This window comes from Octodon degus, unplaced genomic scaffold, assembly GCF_000260255.1.
Source record: "Octodon degus isolate 3935 unplaced genomic scaffold, OctDeg1.0 scaffold00030, whole genome shotgun sequence".
NCBI lineage: Eukaryota > Metazoa > Chordata > Mammalia > Rodentia > Octodontidae > Octodon > Octodon degus.
Genome location: NW_004524606.1, coordinates 3,929,587 through 3,945,215, shown reverse-complemented (window position 1 = coordinate 3,945,215; position 15,629 = coordinate 3,929,587). Strand labels below are relative to the sequence as shown.

Genomic DNA, 15,629 nt, shown 5'->3' with positions numbered 1-15,629 from the left:
GAGCTTGTGAAAATATGAAAAATGTAGAAACACATAAGCATATAAAATATATAATATACAAAGAGCATGGTCTATCCCATAGCAGTGAGGGGAGACAGTTTCTTGAGGTATGTATGTATTGGCAGGGGGATGGCCTGGTGCTTCTCTATCTTTATGTTACCAAGGGATCTTGTTAAAAGGTGGATTCTGATCCAGTAGGCCTAGGTTGGGGCTGGGTTCACATTGCTGAGGGTCCCTGGGGGATGCTGATATTGTAGTGAACAGATTTAAATCATGAGCATCTATGAAGTACAGGAGGGAGAATGCTTGATAGGAGAATGATCTTCCTACTTGAGGAGCAGGCCAGGCCCTTTTAGCAAATATTGCCTCTGTGCCTATCATGTACCCAAAACAGTGGTAGACAATGGTAATACAAAAATCAAATTAAAAGTCTCTGAGTTTAATAACTTGTTGGCTTAGAGGAGAAATAGACATGAAAGGGAATTGTAATAGAGAATGATTGGAGTAGGTGAAGGATTGCAATGGGTTCCCTGTGAGCAGAGGGTTTGGAATCCTGTTCAACACCTAAATTGTAGAAGATATGGGCCAGTCAGTTGATCTCAGAATCTCAGTAACTGCATCTAAAAATGATTATTTCATCTAGGTGTGCTGGCATATGCCTGTAATCCCAGCAATGTTGCAGGCTGAGACAAGAAGAGGACTGTAAATTCAAGCCTACAATTTAGTGATACCTTGACTCAAATGAAAACAAAAAGGGCTATAAATGTAGCTTAATGTAAGTGCCTGGGTTCAAGTGCCAATGTACCAAGGCAAACCAAACCAAACCAAAGCAAACCAAAAACAATACCTTGATGGTATTGACTTCATAGAATTATCTTTTCATTTGTCCCCTGGTGCTAAGGGTGGAACCCAGCGGCCTCATGCAAGCCATACAAGAGCACTATGTCCACATCATGGAATGTATATGTGACCTCATTGAAATAAAGCCACAATATAAAATAATGCCTAGTATGTAGTAAGCACCCAGAAATTATTAATGATTCTTATTTTATAAGTGTTGCTTTGAAAGGTTGGGGAAAGGTCAATATATATTTGACTTGAAAACTTTTAAGTTATTAATCATAGAGAACATTTTGGCAATCTAATAATAGGTATGAAAAAGGAACTAATTATGTCTGTTCTCATGATAAGCCTGAGAAGGCGGCACCATAATGCACATCATGAGACGTACACAATGTAGTGTGAGTGATGGTGACAGAGAAAGAACTTTGAGTTTATTTATAACCAGGCATAGTGGTACTCACCTGTCAATTCCAGCATTCTAGGAGGCCAAGGTAGATGGATCACAAGTTGGATCCTCTTCTGGTCAATTTAGCGACTTAGTGAGACCATGACTTAAAAATAGAAAAATTTTAAAAAAAGGACTGAATATGTAACTCAGTACAAAGGCATTGGTTCAAACAATAGAACAGTAGAAAAACAGAAATAAAACTATTGTTGATTCTTTGTGACCTTGAAATAATTATTTAACCTTAGCTTTCTTCTCTGTGAAGTGGGAACAATAACAACTGTCAAATTCAAACTTTATGAGGTTAGCCAGTTGCGGTGGTTCATGCCTGTAATCCCAGCATGTGGGAGACTAAGGTGGGAAAATCATTTGAGCTTGAGAGTTCAAGGCATGCCTGGACAACATAGTGAGACTCTATCTTAAAAATAAAAACAAAAGCAAAAATATTCCCCATAAAAAATATCCCCCAAATCCAAAATTTATGAGCCTCAAATATAATGCTTCTTTGGTGTCCACAGAGCTGGTGTCTTATCACTTATTAACTTGAGTGGCCTTGAGCAGTTTTTCTTGACTCCTATCTCAATGAAGCAAGTATACAAAGCATTCAGCAAAGTGACCAACATATAATAAGTGCTCAATAAAGGTAGCTGTTGTGATATGACATTGCTTTGAGAAAGAAAAGGCATACTACTTCATGAAGGTAAGTATAAACATGCTGTTCTTAGCGCACATGGAAGTGTCACTGTTGTGTTGCTGGCTGCAAGGCATAATTCCTGTCTTCCCATACTCCCAATATTTCATGTGCCTCTCTAAGTGACATTTGGAAAAGCAGCAGAGTGGGGGTGAGAGATAGTCAGTGGAGATATAATTAGTCTATTCCATCATTATTGTTGTCAGACCCAAGGGCTCCCTTTTATGCTGTGTGTCGCTCAAGAAGCTCAGGATTTTGAAATGCTCATAGGTTTTGGTGATTTTTTTCTTTCTCTTTCCAGCAAAGCAGCTAAAACTTCAAATTCACAAGGCAAAGACAAGTAAATATGTTCTACTTTTTGCTTTAGACCATGGCTTTCACAGGGTTTGGCTCTGGAAGATGCTCTTAGAGGTGGGCTGTGAAGGACTGCAGCTGAGCTACGGGTATCAGCCAGTTTTGCTGCAAAACCACAGCTGCTTTGGGTTGGTGATGTGTGAGCATTATCCAGTACCCCAAGAGCCAGGCATTGTGCAAAAAACACATCTCTATTCACTATCACCACCAAAGGAAAATGTTGCAGTGGGGGACAGGGCCACCTCAAAATTCTCTCTTCTTATATTCCATCCCCAGGTTCATTAGCTTCCTCTTCTATCTTCTCCCCTAATCCATCTCACTGCCAAGATTACCATGAGGAAGGAGTTAATGAGTACACAGTTTTATTTTCCTTGGAAGAGAGATACAAGACTGGCTCAAAGCAGGGCTGTCATCACCCTGCAAGTCCTCAGGGGTTTTACAGGTAATTATTAACCCTTTCCAGCGTTCCTGGGAGAGAAACCTTTGTGGTGAAAAAACTTAAGGAAGATTTTCCATCTCTAAGAGATAACACGGATTCTCAGAGTTTCAGAATTAAACAATTCAGTAACAATTTAAAAATAAACTTTAGATTCATGTAGCCCTATACAATTCAGTTCATAATACCTTGGGGTCCTGCATCAAAGCATATCCTTTTTTTTTTTTTTAAGTTTTCTTAGCGCCCAGGTCAGAAGGTGCTATTATCCTGGCCTTCCATTTGAGTAAATTTCAAGAAAGGAAATCATGAGATGAAGATTTTTATGATAATAATAATAAAGCCTTGGTGGAATCCAGGTGTTCTGAAGACTGTCCTGGTTATTTCTTTTTTTCTGCTGTTTTTGTGGTGCAAACCTAAGGCCAGGACCCCACCCCTGGGGCTGTTTTAATGTACTGAACAGAAAATAGAATCTCTTCCAACACTAAGAAAGCACCTGTGGATCTCAGCATTCTTTAAAAAAAAAAAAATCAATAATCTCCACCTCTCCACTTAGAATTCTAGCAATCTGCTGCAATTTATTCCCCAGAAGTTACCTTTTACAAAAATGTCCTGTGATCAACCTGCCTTCTTCTTGACCTTTGTCTCTCTCTCCAGTTCTTGGCAAGCTGTGGCTCCTCTCTTCAGTGGTGGGTTTAGGATGATTAACTGGAGCATCTGTGTTCCCGAAAGACCTGCAGTGAATCTCGTGGGGATTTGAGTTTTTTGGTCTTGAAAAGTTTATGCAGTGACATAGAGGACTTCATCAATTTGGGTCCTATACATTCCATTCCCCCAGTCCCATATTTGGTCTCTGGTCGCTTAAAAAAACTGGAAAATCTAAAAGGCCCGGATGACCCATTCAAGGAACAAGTTGCTCAATGCATAAATAGGGCTGTTGAGGACATGCAGATCTAGAATAATCAAATCAACTTTTGCTCTGTGCCTAAAGGACCAAGATTTGGTCATTTAGAAGCAGGACATAATGGCCCTTCGAAATTGGTTTTGGCATTGTTGTCTCCCTGATTTTAGGCTGTGACCACAGTGTATTCTCCCTGAGCCATATATCATGGCTCTCCGAGCCCATGCTTTCACTGCAATCACACACAGGTTGCTAGTATGTGGGCAAACTTCCATACATGGTATGAGGAGCAGACATGACTTCATGCTTTGCTGTAGACAGAGAAACTGCCAAGGCCCAGGGGCCCCGTCCCCCAAGTGTTCCTCAGTTTGGAATCCTTTTCTCTGGCTGCGTGGTAACCAGCCCACAGGAGATGTTTTAGGTTTGTGGGCAAATAACTTTGCATAGCTTCCAATCTTTTTCTCTGGAGCTCTGTGATCCCCCCAAAAGCATCTCAGGTATAGCCATAAGTATTTGAAAATCGTTTTAGAATATTCATTAATGGGACCAACCTGAAAGAAAAGTTTACCTCAGCATTCCAACAAATTTAATCCTTTCAATTTAGTTTTCTTGCATATGCTGTTTTATTTTGGGCCTGGGAGAATGATCCAACAGTTCTGTTAGGAAAGTGGTCATGAATATTCTATGTTAAATTATTCTTTTGGGTTTTTTGGTCTTGAAAAGTTTATGCAGTGACATAGAGGACTTCATCAATTTGGGTCCTATACATTCCATTCCCCCAGCTTATTATTATTTTCATCAAAAGGTATGAAACCAAAATGACATATTTCTTCTTGTTCAGACAGAAGATTTATGTTTATGTGGATTATAAGCGATGCATAACACATGGTTCAAGGATTTGGCAGAAGAGGTCAAGTACGTTTTTCCGACAATATTTCTTGGGCGTCTTATTTAAGTTGATTTACATACATTTCAGCACTCCTGTGGGCATCACTGCAGAGATCACCCTCCCCCCCCAAAAAAAAAAGAGTGAAAAAGAAATGAAACACCCTTCTCTGGTAGCATGATGAATCAGAAGAGAGGAAAAGAGAGAGAAGTCAGTGAAGAAAAGGTGAGAGGAAAGACAACAGCCATCCCTTGACTATGAGACTCAGGCCCAATTTTGGTTAAAAACAGGAGGCGATTAATTTTAAGGCTGAGAGGAAGCCAAACACATTTTAGTACATCTCAATTAAAGCACATCTCTTGGAAAGTGTCAAATAGGGAACAAAACCCTTTAGCAACTTTTTATTGTTGTTTTTGCTTTTGCTTCCTGAAGAACATTTCTTCTTCTCTGTTTCCATAAAACACAAGTCAGACTTAATAGATTGGAGCAAATATTTTTCAATAGACTTGGCCTGCTTAATTTTCTGGAGAACACGCTCTTGAGAAGGGTCATGAAACACCAGGTAAGCCAAAATGTACTCGGGACAGCTGCATTCTACAGTGCTAATCTTTTAATTTTTTTTTTCTTTTTTTTACAGAGGTGTATGTGCACTTTACTATTTCAGTGCAGTTATTGCAAATGACATAGTTCTAATACAAATTATACTAATGTGATCTGTCAGAGCCCAGGTTAAAAGTTTCATGACTATTCTTTTTACTCTGAGATTTGGTTTCCTCAGTGCACATTGATTTTGGTAATCAAGGGTATACTGCTGGATTTAAGATATCAAAAACAAGTTAGGAGCAGAAAACGAGCTCCAGGCTGTGCTGGGAGGAAGGGAGCCACCCCTAACAAAATAATTAAAGAGGACAGGTGTGTCGTTTTAAGTTTGTCTGTGTTCGTGGTAGGCACCTAGCAAAAGGGTGTGTTTGCTTTTACCATTCACGGTCTTGTTTGCAGCCTGGGGAGGGGGAAAGAAATCTTGGGGCCAAACAGTTCTAAAGCCAAGTTTTCCTTCCTAGCCCACTTTCTCTCGTCCCTTAAGCCTAGAGGGCTTATCTTTACGCCTCTTTGTAGGTTGTATTCTCCTCTATCAACCACCCATAGTCTCCCTTTAGCAGAGGGGTATCAGCGGGTCGCCCATGTACAAGCCGGCTGCCTCAGCTCTGGAGGCTGAGGCAGGACGCTCACTAGAACCCAGCAGGAGTTTGAGGCTAGCCTGGGGCCACTTCAAGACCTGTCTTTTCCAAAAAACAAGAAAGAAAAAAAAAAAGCACGAGGCGGGGGCGGGCCCTCGCTTCCTTTCTCCTCCCAGTCCCCGGCCCTTCACACCTTGGGTGGGAAAGCGATGTGGGGGCGGGGTGGTGGCCCGCGGTGGGGGCGGGCACAGTAAACGGTCCAACGACCTTCCGTGTGAGCTCCGGCAGCCAATGAGCAAAGTGAGAGGGCGGGGCGCACGGCTGTTGCAAAGCATCCAACGTGGGCCCGCGGGGCCGAGGGGGTGTGTGAGGGCGCGCGGCTGGGGCGGGGCCTGGGGGACCGGCCGCGGCTAGACCGTGGAGGGCGAGCTGGAGCTGCTAATTGTTCGGCGGCGAGGTCTGCGGGGCTCTGGCAGCGCTGAGACGCTGTGCGGACACCGTGCTCTGCTCGCGGCGCCGGGACAGCTCGGGTGCCCAGCTGTGCGCTGGGAGCTCTGAGGAAGATGCCCGCCGACGCCGAGCTCCGGGTGCGAAGCTGAGCGCTTCTCGAGGCGGCGGCGCTTGGCGTGAGCCCGAGCTCGGACCGGAGCGCGGCGGGAGGACGAAGAGTGCGGCCCGGCCCCTCTGCCCAGATCCGGAGTTCGCGGCGAGCGCGGGCGGCCCGGCCCGTATGGGTGAGGGGTTCGCGGCCTTTGCCAGGCTCTTCGTAGCGACCGGGAGTCCTCGGCCGTGGAGGGAGCTCGCGCCGGCGGCCATGCTCCGGCGCGCAGCTTAGCGCGGTGCGGAGACAGCGGGCGCGCCCGGGACCTCGCGGATCCCGCGCCGGAGTTCGCGGCGCGCTCCAGACAAGATGGCGCGGCCGGCCGGGAGAGCGCCGGGGGCCCAGCGCCGCGCGCCCAGCCTGCTCCTGCTCTGGCTGCTGCTGCTGCCCGGCACCGAGACCGAGACCGAGACCGCTGGGCCGGGCACGCGGGCCCCCTGCGCGGCCGCCTGCACTTGCGCTGGGGACGCGGTGGACTGCGGAGGGCGCGGATTGACCGCTGCGCCGGGGGACCTGCCCTCCTGGACACGGAGCCTGTGAGTTGCCCTGCCTGCGCCTCGGGGCGCTGTCACTTGGGGTAGGGGTGTGCGGCGGGTTCTGTGTGACAAGTCGCGTGGAAGTGGCGTGGGGGGGAGCTTGCATCTGGAATGTGGAGGTGAGCGCGTGCACCTCATGGGAGTCTGAATGAGCGGCACGGGGCGGAAGAGTTGGAGCTGTATCACAGGTGGCAAGGGTGAGCGGCAGTGCCCGGGAGTGGGGCGCGAGTGGTCTTTGGGCCTAAGGGTGAGTGGGTTTGCCTCGTGGGGCCTTGGAAGCCAAGAGCGTGGGTCTCTGGGGAGTGCAGGCCGGCAGTCCTAGGTAGCGAAGATTTGGAGGTGAGAAAGACTGTGGCGGGTGTGATGTGGGGCTTGTGAAGAGTGGTAGCGTGTGTGTGTGTGTGTGTGTGTGTGTGTGTATGTGTGTAAGTGTGAGGTGGGAAACATCTGGAGCAGAGTGTCGGGAATTCTGTGTGCAGTTTGTGGGTATGTGTTTCTATTTTCCTGTAATTCAACTCTTTGGTGTCAAAGCTTCTCGGTCTTACAGTGGATAATGAATGAAGGTGACTCTTGGCTCTCCCCATATTATACTTAGATTATTTAGTAGTGTTTGTAGCTGGATCTCGATCCCAAGGACCAGGGTGGCCTGATTTGGCTCGGGCCCTGGGTAGAAAGCCTCTTTTCCCAGAGGACCTACGCGCGTTTAGGGGGCTTTGATAACTTTTTGGAGATCTGTGAGTGCTTTTAGAAGCCTGTTCTTTCTAGGTTGGTCGGCTTATAGCGAACTGTTTCAGATCCCTCCTGTCTGTTGCCTTGGGCCTTTTGGGGCCTCGAGACCCAGTGGGGTGGGGCCACCCTCGAGTTTTGCCTCCATAAATGGTGCAAATTAGTTTTGGAGTTGTAGTGCTGATTCTGGAGAGGCTGCCAGGGTCTTGGCTGACTGGAGCGGTTTGTTTACCCCAAAAGAGGTGCTTTCCTGTACTATCAGGATCTTGTCTTATTTGGAGTTAGTGGGATGCTTCTTATGGGAGTTTTGGCAGGAAAAAAAGACTTTAGGTTTCTGTAAACACGTTGGAATGGAGTAGCCTTCTTTTCACTTGTAACAATATCTGGTCCAGAAGTCAAATCCTCTCGGTAATCAGTATTTTACTATTTCTGTATAACTGTTGGTGCCTTCCAGAAAAGCCTATTTGGAGTAGTCCTCTATTGAACAATTGAACATCTTCTGTAGAACATAGAAAAGGCACTCTGACTTAAGGTGGCCAGTCATTTGCTCGTTAAAAAAGAACAAAACTGGGGGTACAAGTTTTAACCAACACCTGTGGTTTGATTTCAGAAAATAGGGTCTGAGTATCTGGCTGCTGGGAGCAGAAGAAAAGTTCATTTCTTTACAATTCGAAGATCCCTTGCCTCTCAAAATGGGACTTTAACTTGGCCCTAGGAGCAAGTACTAGAAGTTGTGAAGCTGGCCACGACCCTCTAGCTATGATTTAGCTTTCTTTCTTTCTTTCTTTTTTTTTTTTTTTTTTTTTTCAGAACCGGGGATTGAACTCAGGCCCTTGCACTTGCCAGGGAAATGCTTATTCCACTGAGCATCTCCCCGGCTTAGCTTTCTTTTCAATATGTGCTTCCCCTGTGGAATTTATTGACATAGGGAAAAATCAGTGGCCATAGGATGGGTTTTAATACAGGTAGTGAATGTGCCAAGTACAGCAATGCCCTTGCAGGGTATTTTAGTTAGTTAAGGCAGTCTGTGGAATTGTGAGTTTTCCTTTACGTAAGTTTTTTGGTTTTTGAAAGACTTATGTGGGCAGAATCAGAATAACTTCTCAAGTGTTCACCTGTTGGAAGAACGACTTGCTATGCTATGTGTCAGTGGCCTTGTGGGGGAAGGCACTTAGTTCCTAAGCAGTAACTTATGGGAGAGGACAGAGTATCCCTTTATTTGCACTTTCCTGTGGTTGCAAGATCCACTCTGCCTTGCCTTTTTTTTTTGGGCTGGACACACTGGTCATTTTTGTTAAGTCTTTCTTTTGCTTAGAAGTGACATTTCACACAGTGTAAATCCTTTAAAATTGCGATCTTTTTCTGTCTTACTCATGTACTTGATGATCAATAAATACCAAACTGGGTATTTTGAGCTTCAGGAGATTTGATTATACTCATTATGTTGTTAACTGATTAGATTTTAAGATCCAAGTACTGTGATTTCTCATTAATGTGGCAGCACTGTACAATACAAAATGTGTATTCATTGAAAAATATTTGTGGCAGTATATTTCTTCTTCTTTCTTCTTTCTTCTTTCTTCTTTCTTCTTTCTTCTTTCTTCTTTCTTCTTTCTTCTTTCTTCTTCTTTCTTCTTCTTCTTTTTTTTTTTTTCTGAGAGGGTCTTGCTCTACAGTCCAGGCTGTCCTTCTGATTAAAGAAATTTCAAGCAAATATGTTCTTCCTGCAAGTCTTCAGAACTTTCAGTTTTAAACTGTTATTCCCGTACTCTGAAATTTGTAGAACAGTATTTATATGGCTTATATTCTTGGCTGTGATTCAGGAAGACATGAGTGAAGAAAGTCTCTGTGTATCCTATAATGAAATAGCTCGTAATTTCACTGAGTTTACACCTTCTAAGTCCATTGTATTTAGAAGATGCTTTGAGCCAGTTTACAAGCCTGTGAACTAGATTTACTGCAGCCAGCTCAAACAGTTTCAGGCTGTGGGTTTGCGATAGCAGGGAATCTGGGGCTTTATGGGACTTTTTCCCCCTTTGTAAATAGTGCATCTAATTTTGGAGTTGCTTCACGGCCTAGTATAAATTAAGTTAGTAAGGTAAAGCTTTTTAAACAGTGAATGCAAATGTAGTGTGAATAGGAAAAATGGGATGGAGCTGACAGGGTCAGATGAGTTTCTTCAGAGGGCCTGGGGACAGTTAATTAATTCAACATAGTAACTTCTGTGGCGTCTCTTGCATTATGTGGGTGAGACTGGCATGGTCCAGCCCACAGATTCATAAATAGTACCCAGCACTATCAAGCAGTATCGCTGCTTCCAGAAACCGTAGGAGAAATTTAACTTCTTGATACTCAGTTGTTTGCTGTTTTTGAAAGATGGCTTTAGAAGCTATTTTAAAAGTATTAATTACATTGTACCTTAGACTTACCTGTGGCATAAACTTGAATACAGTATTCAGTCACAGAACTTTGCTGGCTTATTAAAGGTTCTGAGAGCTAAGAGCTGGCCTATGAATTTATAAGTGGGGAGGGAGAAAGAACAAACCCACACTGCTTGTTCTCCATGGAGGGAAGATGATTGACAGGACTCAAAAGCAGGGGCATTTATAAAAGAACACCAAATATGGTCATCCTGGGCTACATAAGAATGAGTTTATTGATATGGGTCTCTTTGTATCATATATTTGCAATGCCAAATCTATGACTAACCTAACCTTGAATGTTTTGGCATAGAAGTGGTGGTTATGGTTACATTAGAAAATATACAAACCAAGGTTACCTAGTTGTGAAGCAAAGTGGGCCTTTGTCTTTTAAATTTTACAGCTGTGCTTCAAGATCCAGGTGTGCAGGGTGTTATGACTGAGGATTTGGCAAATAGTTCCATCCTGTTTATGCAAATTAGATGATCAGATCCTTCCAGAACCTAAACTTTTATTTATTTATTTATTTATTTATTTTTAAAGAAAGTATATAGATGGTCTTATGGTCTTAGACATTTCTTTGTGTCTCTGTCTACCTGTCATGTAAGTGCTCAACAGACCTTCAGCATCCCCTGATTTGGAGTTTCTTGGAGCAGAGAATGATTTAGTTGTTTATTGAACTGGGCTGGGAATGGAACCCATAGCCTTGTGCCAGTGTTCTGCCACTGATCTACATCCCAGGTCCCTTGAGGGAGAGTTTTAAACACAGATGTAGCAACGAAGAATCTGAAAGTTTCCAGTGTCCTCAAGGTTCTAGAGCACTTGGCCTGAGCTCAGAATCCTTTTCTTCGCAGCAAGTGATGAAGCCCAGCCTCACTTGCCTTTTGAAGGTGAAGAGAGTGTTTCTTGCTAGTCCTCTCATGTCTGTTTTGAGCAAGGGGAGGTTTTCACAAGTAATAGTGCCTTGGGAAATAATATTGGTTGCCTTTAGAGACAGGCATATAGTTTAAGTACCACTGGTAAGAATTTATGGCATAAAGCCTAATTTTTTTTTTTTTTTTTTCAGTACCGGGGATTGAACTCAGGACCCTGCGCTTGCCAGGCAAGCGCTTATTCTACTTAGCTATCTCTCTGGCCCTAAAGCCTAATTTTTGAATACTTCCTCAGGCACTGGGGTGAATCCATTCTGATGTATATAGAGGGATAGTATCCCCTCTCAACTTGAGTATGTTAAGGCTTTTCCCCATCCTCTTTTCAAGGGATTTTTCTTTTACAAAACTTTCTCTCCATGCATACATTTGTTTATGAGATTTCACATACTGTGGACTTTTGAGTGGGTTAGGTGTAAAAATGGGGAGCATCTTTAGGAAGATGAGGACACTTTGGTGGGGTGTGGTGAGAGCTGGTAGATAACCCAGGTCCTTGTTTTCCGGCTCTCTCCAGGGTTAATCACTGTGCCTGGGTTCCCTACATTGGCTTCCCTGACCAGTGGAGATGGCCTTTGGCTGACCTTTGTTGCCATCAGACACCATGCACACAATGAAAGGGCCTCTCCCTTCCTGCAGAGGTGTTTCCTTGGTGCAAAGCTTTTCAGCATCCTTTCTTTCAGCGTGACTGGGAATGTCGGGGAGCTCACTAGGGGTTTGTGTATCTTAACAGTGCACCTGGCACAGTGCTGTGTACCTGCTAAAGCCCTCAAGGAAGAGCTGAGAGACAGACAGACCGGACAGAGGCTGTGTAAAATAGACTTCAGTTATTTCAAAAGTGATGGCCACAGGAGAGGGATATCTAGAGGAGAATTCATTGAGTTGAAAGTTGCTGGGAGCACTAACAAATGTTAGTTGTACCAGGATCTTTTTTTTTCTTTTCCTCATTTGTTCAAAACATAAAAGAGATTCCTCTGACTTACCCCATAGGTTGAAGAACTTTAAATTTCATGAGCAAGCCTAACTTTCAACCCCCTTTGAATGAGCATGGTGACATTTAGTCACTGGGGACCTTCCCCTTCCTTGGCGACTGCAATTTGAAGCCCTGGGGGTCTTTTAAAAGCTAACAGGACTCTGGACTGTGTTAATATTCAGAGCTGTTTGCAGTGGATGCGGTTTCAGGGGCTGGAGGCATTGTCTTGAGACAGGAGGGAAAAAAGGGTGGAGGCAAAATATTCCCAGACAAGTGAGGGAAAATATCTAAAAAAAAATTCTCAGATGTTCTCTTGTCTGTGGGAAATTTAGAGACCATTAGGTTTTTTTTTAAATTTGTTTGTTTATTTTAAATGACATAAATATGATACTGAGCCAGTGGGGGTCCGTTCCTTCTAGATTTTGACTTAAGACTTTGTATGTCAGTAATGTGGTTATCTTCTGCTTTTGTTGCAAGTTAGAGTGCTAGAATTCATTATGAAATAAGATTTGTTTCCGTCTCTACTGCACAAAAGGAATACTTTGAAGACCAGAGGTTAAATTTTTAACAATAATTTGACGTTTGGAACTTGTGCATTTATTTTTTTGCCCAAGGAATTTATATAGCTGCAGAGTTTAGGATGGTAGAATAGACACAAATTATTTGACCAATTATGTACCTAGAGTTTTAGAAATTTTATGATGAAAAACTTGATAGATGGCCATTTTTTTAGGCAAAAATGAATGGATCAATAAAGACTATAGAAAAAAAGAAAATTAGAAAGTTGCCAGTTTTCGTCTTCTGCAAGGGGGTGGTGGATTAACTAGTGGTGGACTTGTAACATGCAGCTGAACTGAATCAGCATGGTTGTGGAATGGAGGCCCACCTGAGGATTATTGCCAATAGCCTAAAAGCAGAGCTGCCGGGAAAGATGTACTGTGTCTCCTGGAGAGGCTGGTCATGCTGTTTTCCCTGATATGAACTCAGCTGTTATTCGAGGAGCCTGGGTCTTTGTTGTCTCTGAGGATGACTATGGTTCTTTTTGGGGGAGCTCTGCTTCTTACCTTGAGCTTTGTTTCCTAATTCCAGTGCAGATCTCTCTGCTTGTTAGCACAGATCCTTCGTCCTGCTGGTGTAGACTTTCTAGCTTCCACCACTGACCTTTGGGCTTTCCTAGTGCAGGTCCTTGATACAGACTTGCATGTGACATTGTCCTTAGCTCCAGGTCTTCAGCTGGATTCCCAGAGGACAGTACAGTGGGATCCAGGCCCTCATCTGGATTCTTTGGATCTTCAGTACTGTAATGGTTGATACATTGTGCCAATTTGAGAAGTTTAAAAGTTTAATAAGACATTCAGCAGGGGCCCAGGGTCCTCACTTCCTAAACATTCTCATTCTGTACAAGAGGAAGGTAGGGAGATGTGTGAGCGCTACACCCGCCCTAAAGGGTGGCAGCATGTTTACCATGCAAGGGAGGAAAAGAGGTTTGCTTACCCCTCCACACCCTTTTTTTGCTCTTGCTGCTTTTGCTGTCTTCCTCTGCCCCTGTGCTATGCCACCCTGCCTTGGAGCCAGCTTGATTTCAGCCCAATAAACCGAGCTAAATAAACCTTTCCTTCCTTAATTTTTGGTGTCCAGTACTTTGTCTCAGCCAGAGAAAAGTAGCTAAGACAGGTACTCTTTTGCATTTGACTCTTTGGGTGAAAATTATAAAATAATCCTATAAATTATATGTCCTGCATTAGATCTTTTCCCTTGTAAGCCCTGAGTACAACAAGGGGTATGCTTGTGAATTTTTTTTTTTTAATCTAAGAACTTTATGCTTCATGTGTTTCTATGGTACTATATTTTCTATAACTTATTACTTTATTTCTATGGATGTTTTGTTTTGTCTTGAGGTGATTTTCATTACATAGTTCAGGATGGCCTTGAATTCAGTCTGGTGTCCAGGCAGGACTTGAACTCATGGCAATCTTCTGGCCTGTCTCCTGTATGCTGGCATATGCCACCACAGCTGACTGTTCAGACATTTTGTGTATAGGTTGAAGCACAGTCAGACACTTAATTTGCCTATAAAATCATTATATTTTTAAAAATGATTTTTCCTTTTTCCTGGGTCTTTATATTTATTTCCTGCCTTGAGTTCTTCCTGTCCTCTATATAGGTAGTTGCTGCTCACTTGTCCCCTGGTCTCTGATTCAGTGATTGACTGGGGGAAAGGGTGGGTGAAGATGGCACTTTCTTCACATGTACACTGGGAGGTATGTTGTGCCAGGTATGCTGCTGCTTGACCTTGTGGGGTCATACCTAGCGCATGGATGCTGCTAGAAAGTAGTGAAGGTGGTTGAAAGTTACTTTTAAGGTCCGTTCCTGGGACTTACACTCTTCATGTGTATTTGTGATTTTAGCCTTCCTTCTTTCCTTCCTTCATTTGGTGCAGGGTCTTATGCAGCTTGGACTTGTACTAATCCTCCTGTCTCAGATGCGCACCACCCTCTCAGCTCTGAGATCACAGGCATGCACCACCATGCCTGGTTCTGAGGTTGGCATGGCATAGGTACCAGGGATTGAACCCGGCTCTTTGAACTTGCTGGACAGGTGCTTAGACCATCGAGCTATCCCCCAGCCCATTTCCTTCATTTCTAAAAGGGGATTATAATATTTTGTGTTATAGCTACTGTAACAGGGTTAGATTATGTATGTAGCCCCATTTCTCAATGTGGATTGATCCCATTGGTGATTTAAGAGCATAATTTGAAAGTTAAAACCTCTACATCATGTTTTGTATCTTTTCTCCCATGCCTTCTCTTCCATTCAGATTTCCTTGTAACAAAGGCTTTCCTGGGAAAATTTACTTTTTTGTTTTTGGGGCGTGAGCATATCAGGGTTCACAGCACAAGCTACATCTGCATACTTACAGGTACCCCTAGGAATCTTAAATGATCTGAAGGAAGCTATAAACAGTTGCAGAAAATTATATAGTTAGCAAAACTTTTTTTTTTTTTTGTCTTTTTGAGACAGGGTCTTGCTCTGCGGTTCAGGCTGGCCTGGCGTTCACTTTGTAGCCCAGGCAGGTCTCAAACTTGCAATAATTCTCCTGCCTCAGCCTCTCAAGTGCTGGGATTGTAGGTGTGCACCGCCACACCTGGCTTAGCAAAATTTATTAAAGTAATTTTAAATCTGTCCCAGTTGTACAAATACTTGTGCCTTCTTAGGATTATTCTTTTAGGTAGAGGTGTGGGAAAAGAGAGATGTGAGAAGTCCTTAAACTAATCATTTTATCTTATTATTCCCCAGGGTTTCATTGAAACTGAGCCTCACCAAGATGTAAATAGTTCCTTTCCATCAATAGCTTGGAAAAATGCAGGTGTGCTATTCCAAATGAGATTAGGTTACAGACTTGAAGGCTTCGGAATCCTCACTGTACCAACTTCTCTTTGGAAAGACTTGAGGGAGGAGGGATTATAAGGGGAGACAATTGCTGGGTTGTATACAAAAAACACATTTTGTTTGTTTTGGTTTGTTTACAATCTTTTGATAATGGGGGTGGGGTGGGGTCGGGGGAGGACACAGGCTGTGAACACAGGGTCATTTGAGGAATCTGGCAAGGGAGCCATCTGAGAAACGGTTTACTACGTGTATTTGCTTTTGCTTCTGGTGCACCTGTACCTGTGTTCTTTTCCCAATGAATGGCTGTGATTCACAGCCTTGCCCAC

General features: G+C 43.6%; 1 protein-coding gene across 2 annotated transcripts in view; it reads left to right on the top strand.

The window, feature by feature from the left end:
* Nucleotides 1-6,618: 6,618 nt before the first annotated feature.
* The window catches only part of Lrig1 (leucine rich repeats and immunoglobulin like domains 1), a 118,463-nt gene continuing 109,452 nt past the window's right edge, over nucleotides 6,619-15,629 (top strand). For both annotated transcript variants that reach the window (XM_023713341.1, XM_004629482.2), the window contains exon 1: nucleotides 6,619-6,868. In XM_023713341.1, the coding sequence (XP_023569109.1) occupies nucleotides 6,642-6,868 (227 nt within the window). In that variant the 5' untranslated portion in view covers nucleotides 6,619-6,641. The remainder of the gene's footprint in view (nucleotides 6,869-15,629) is intronic.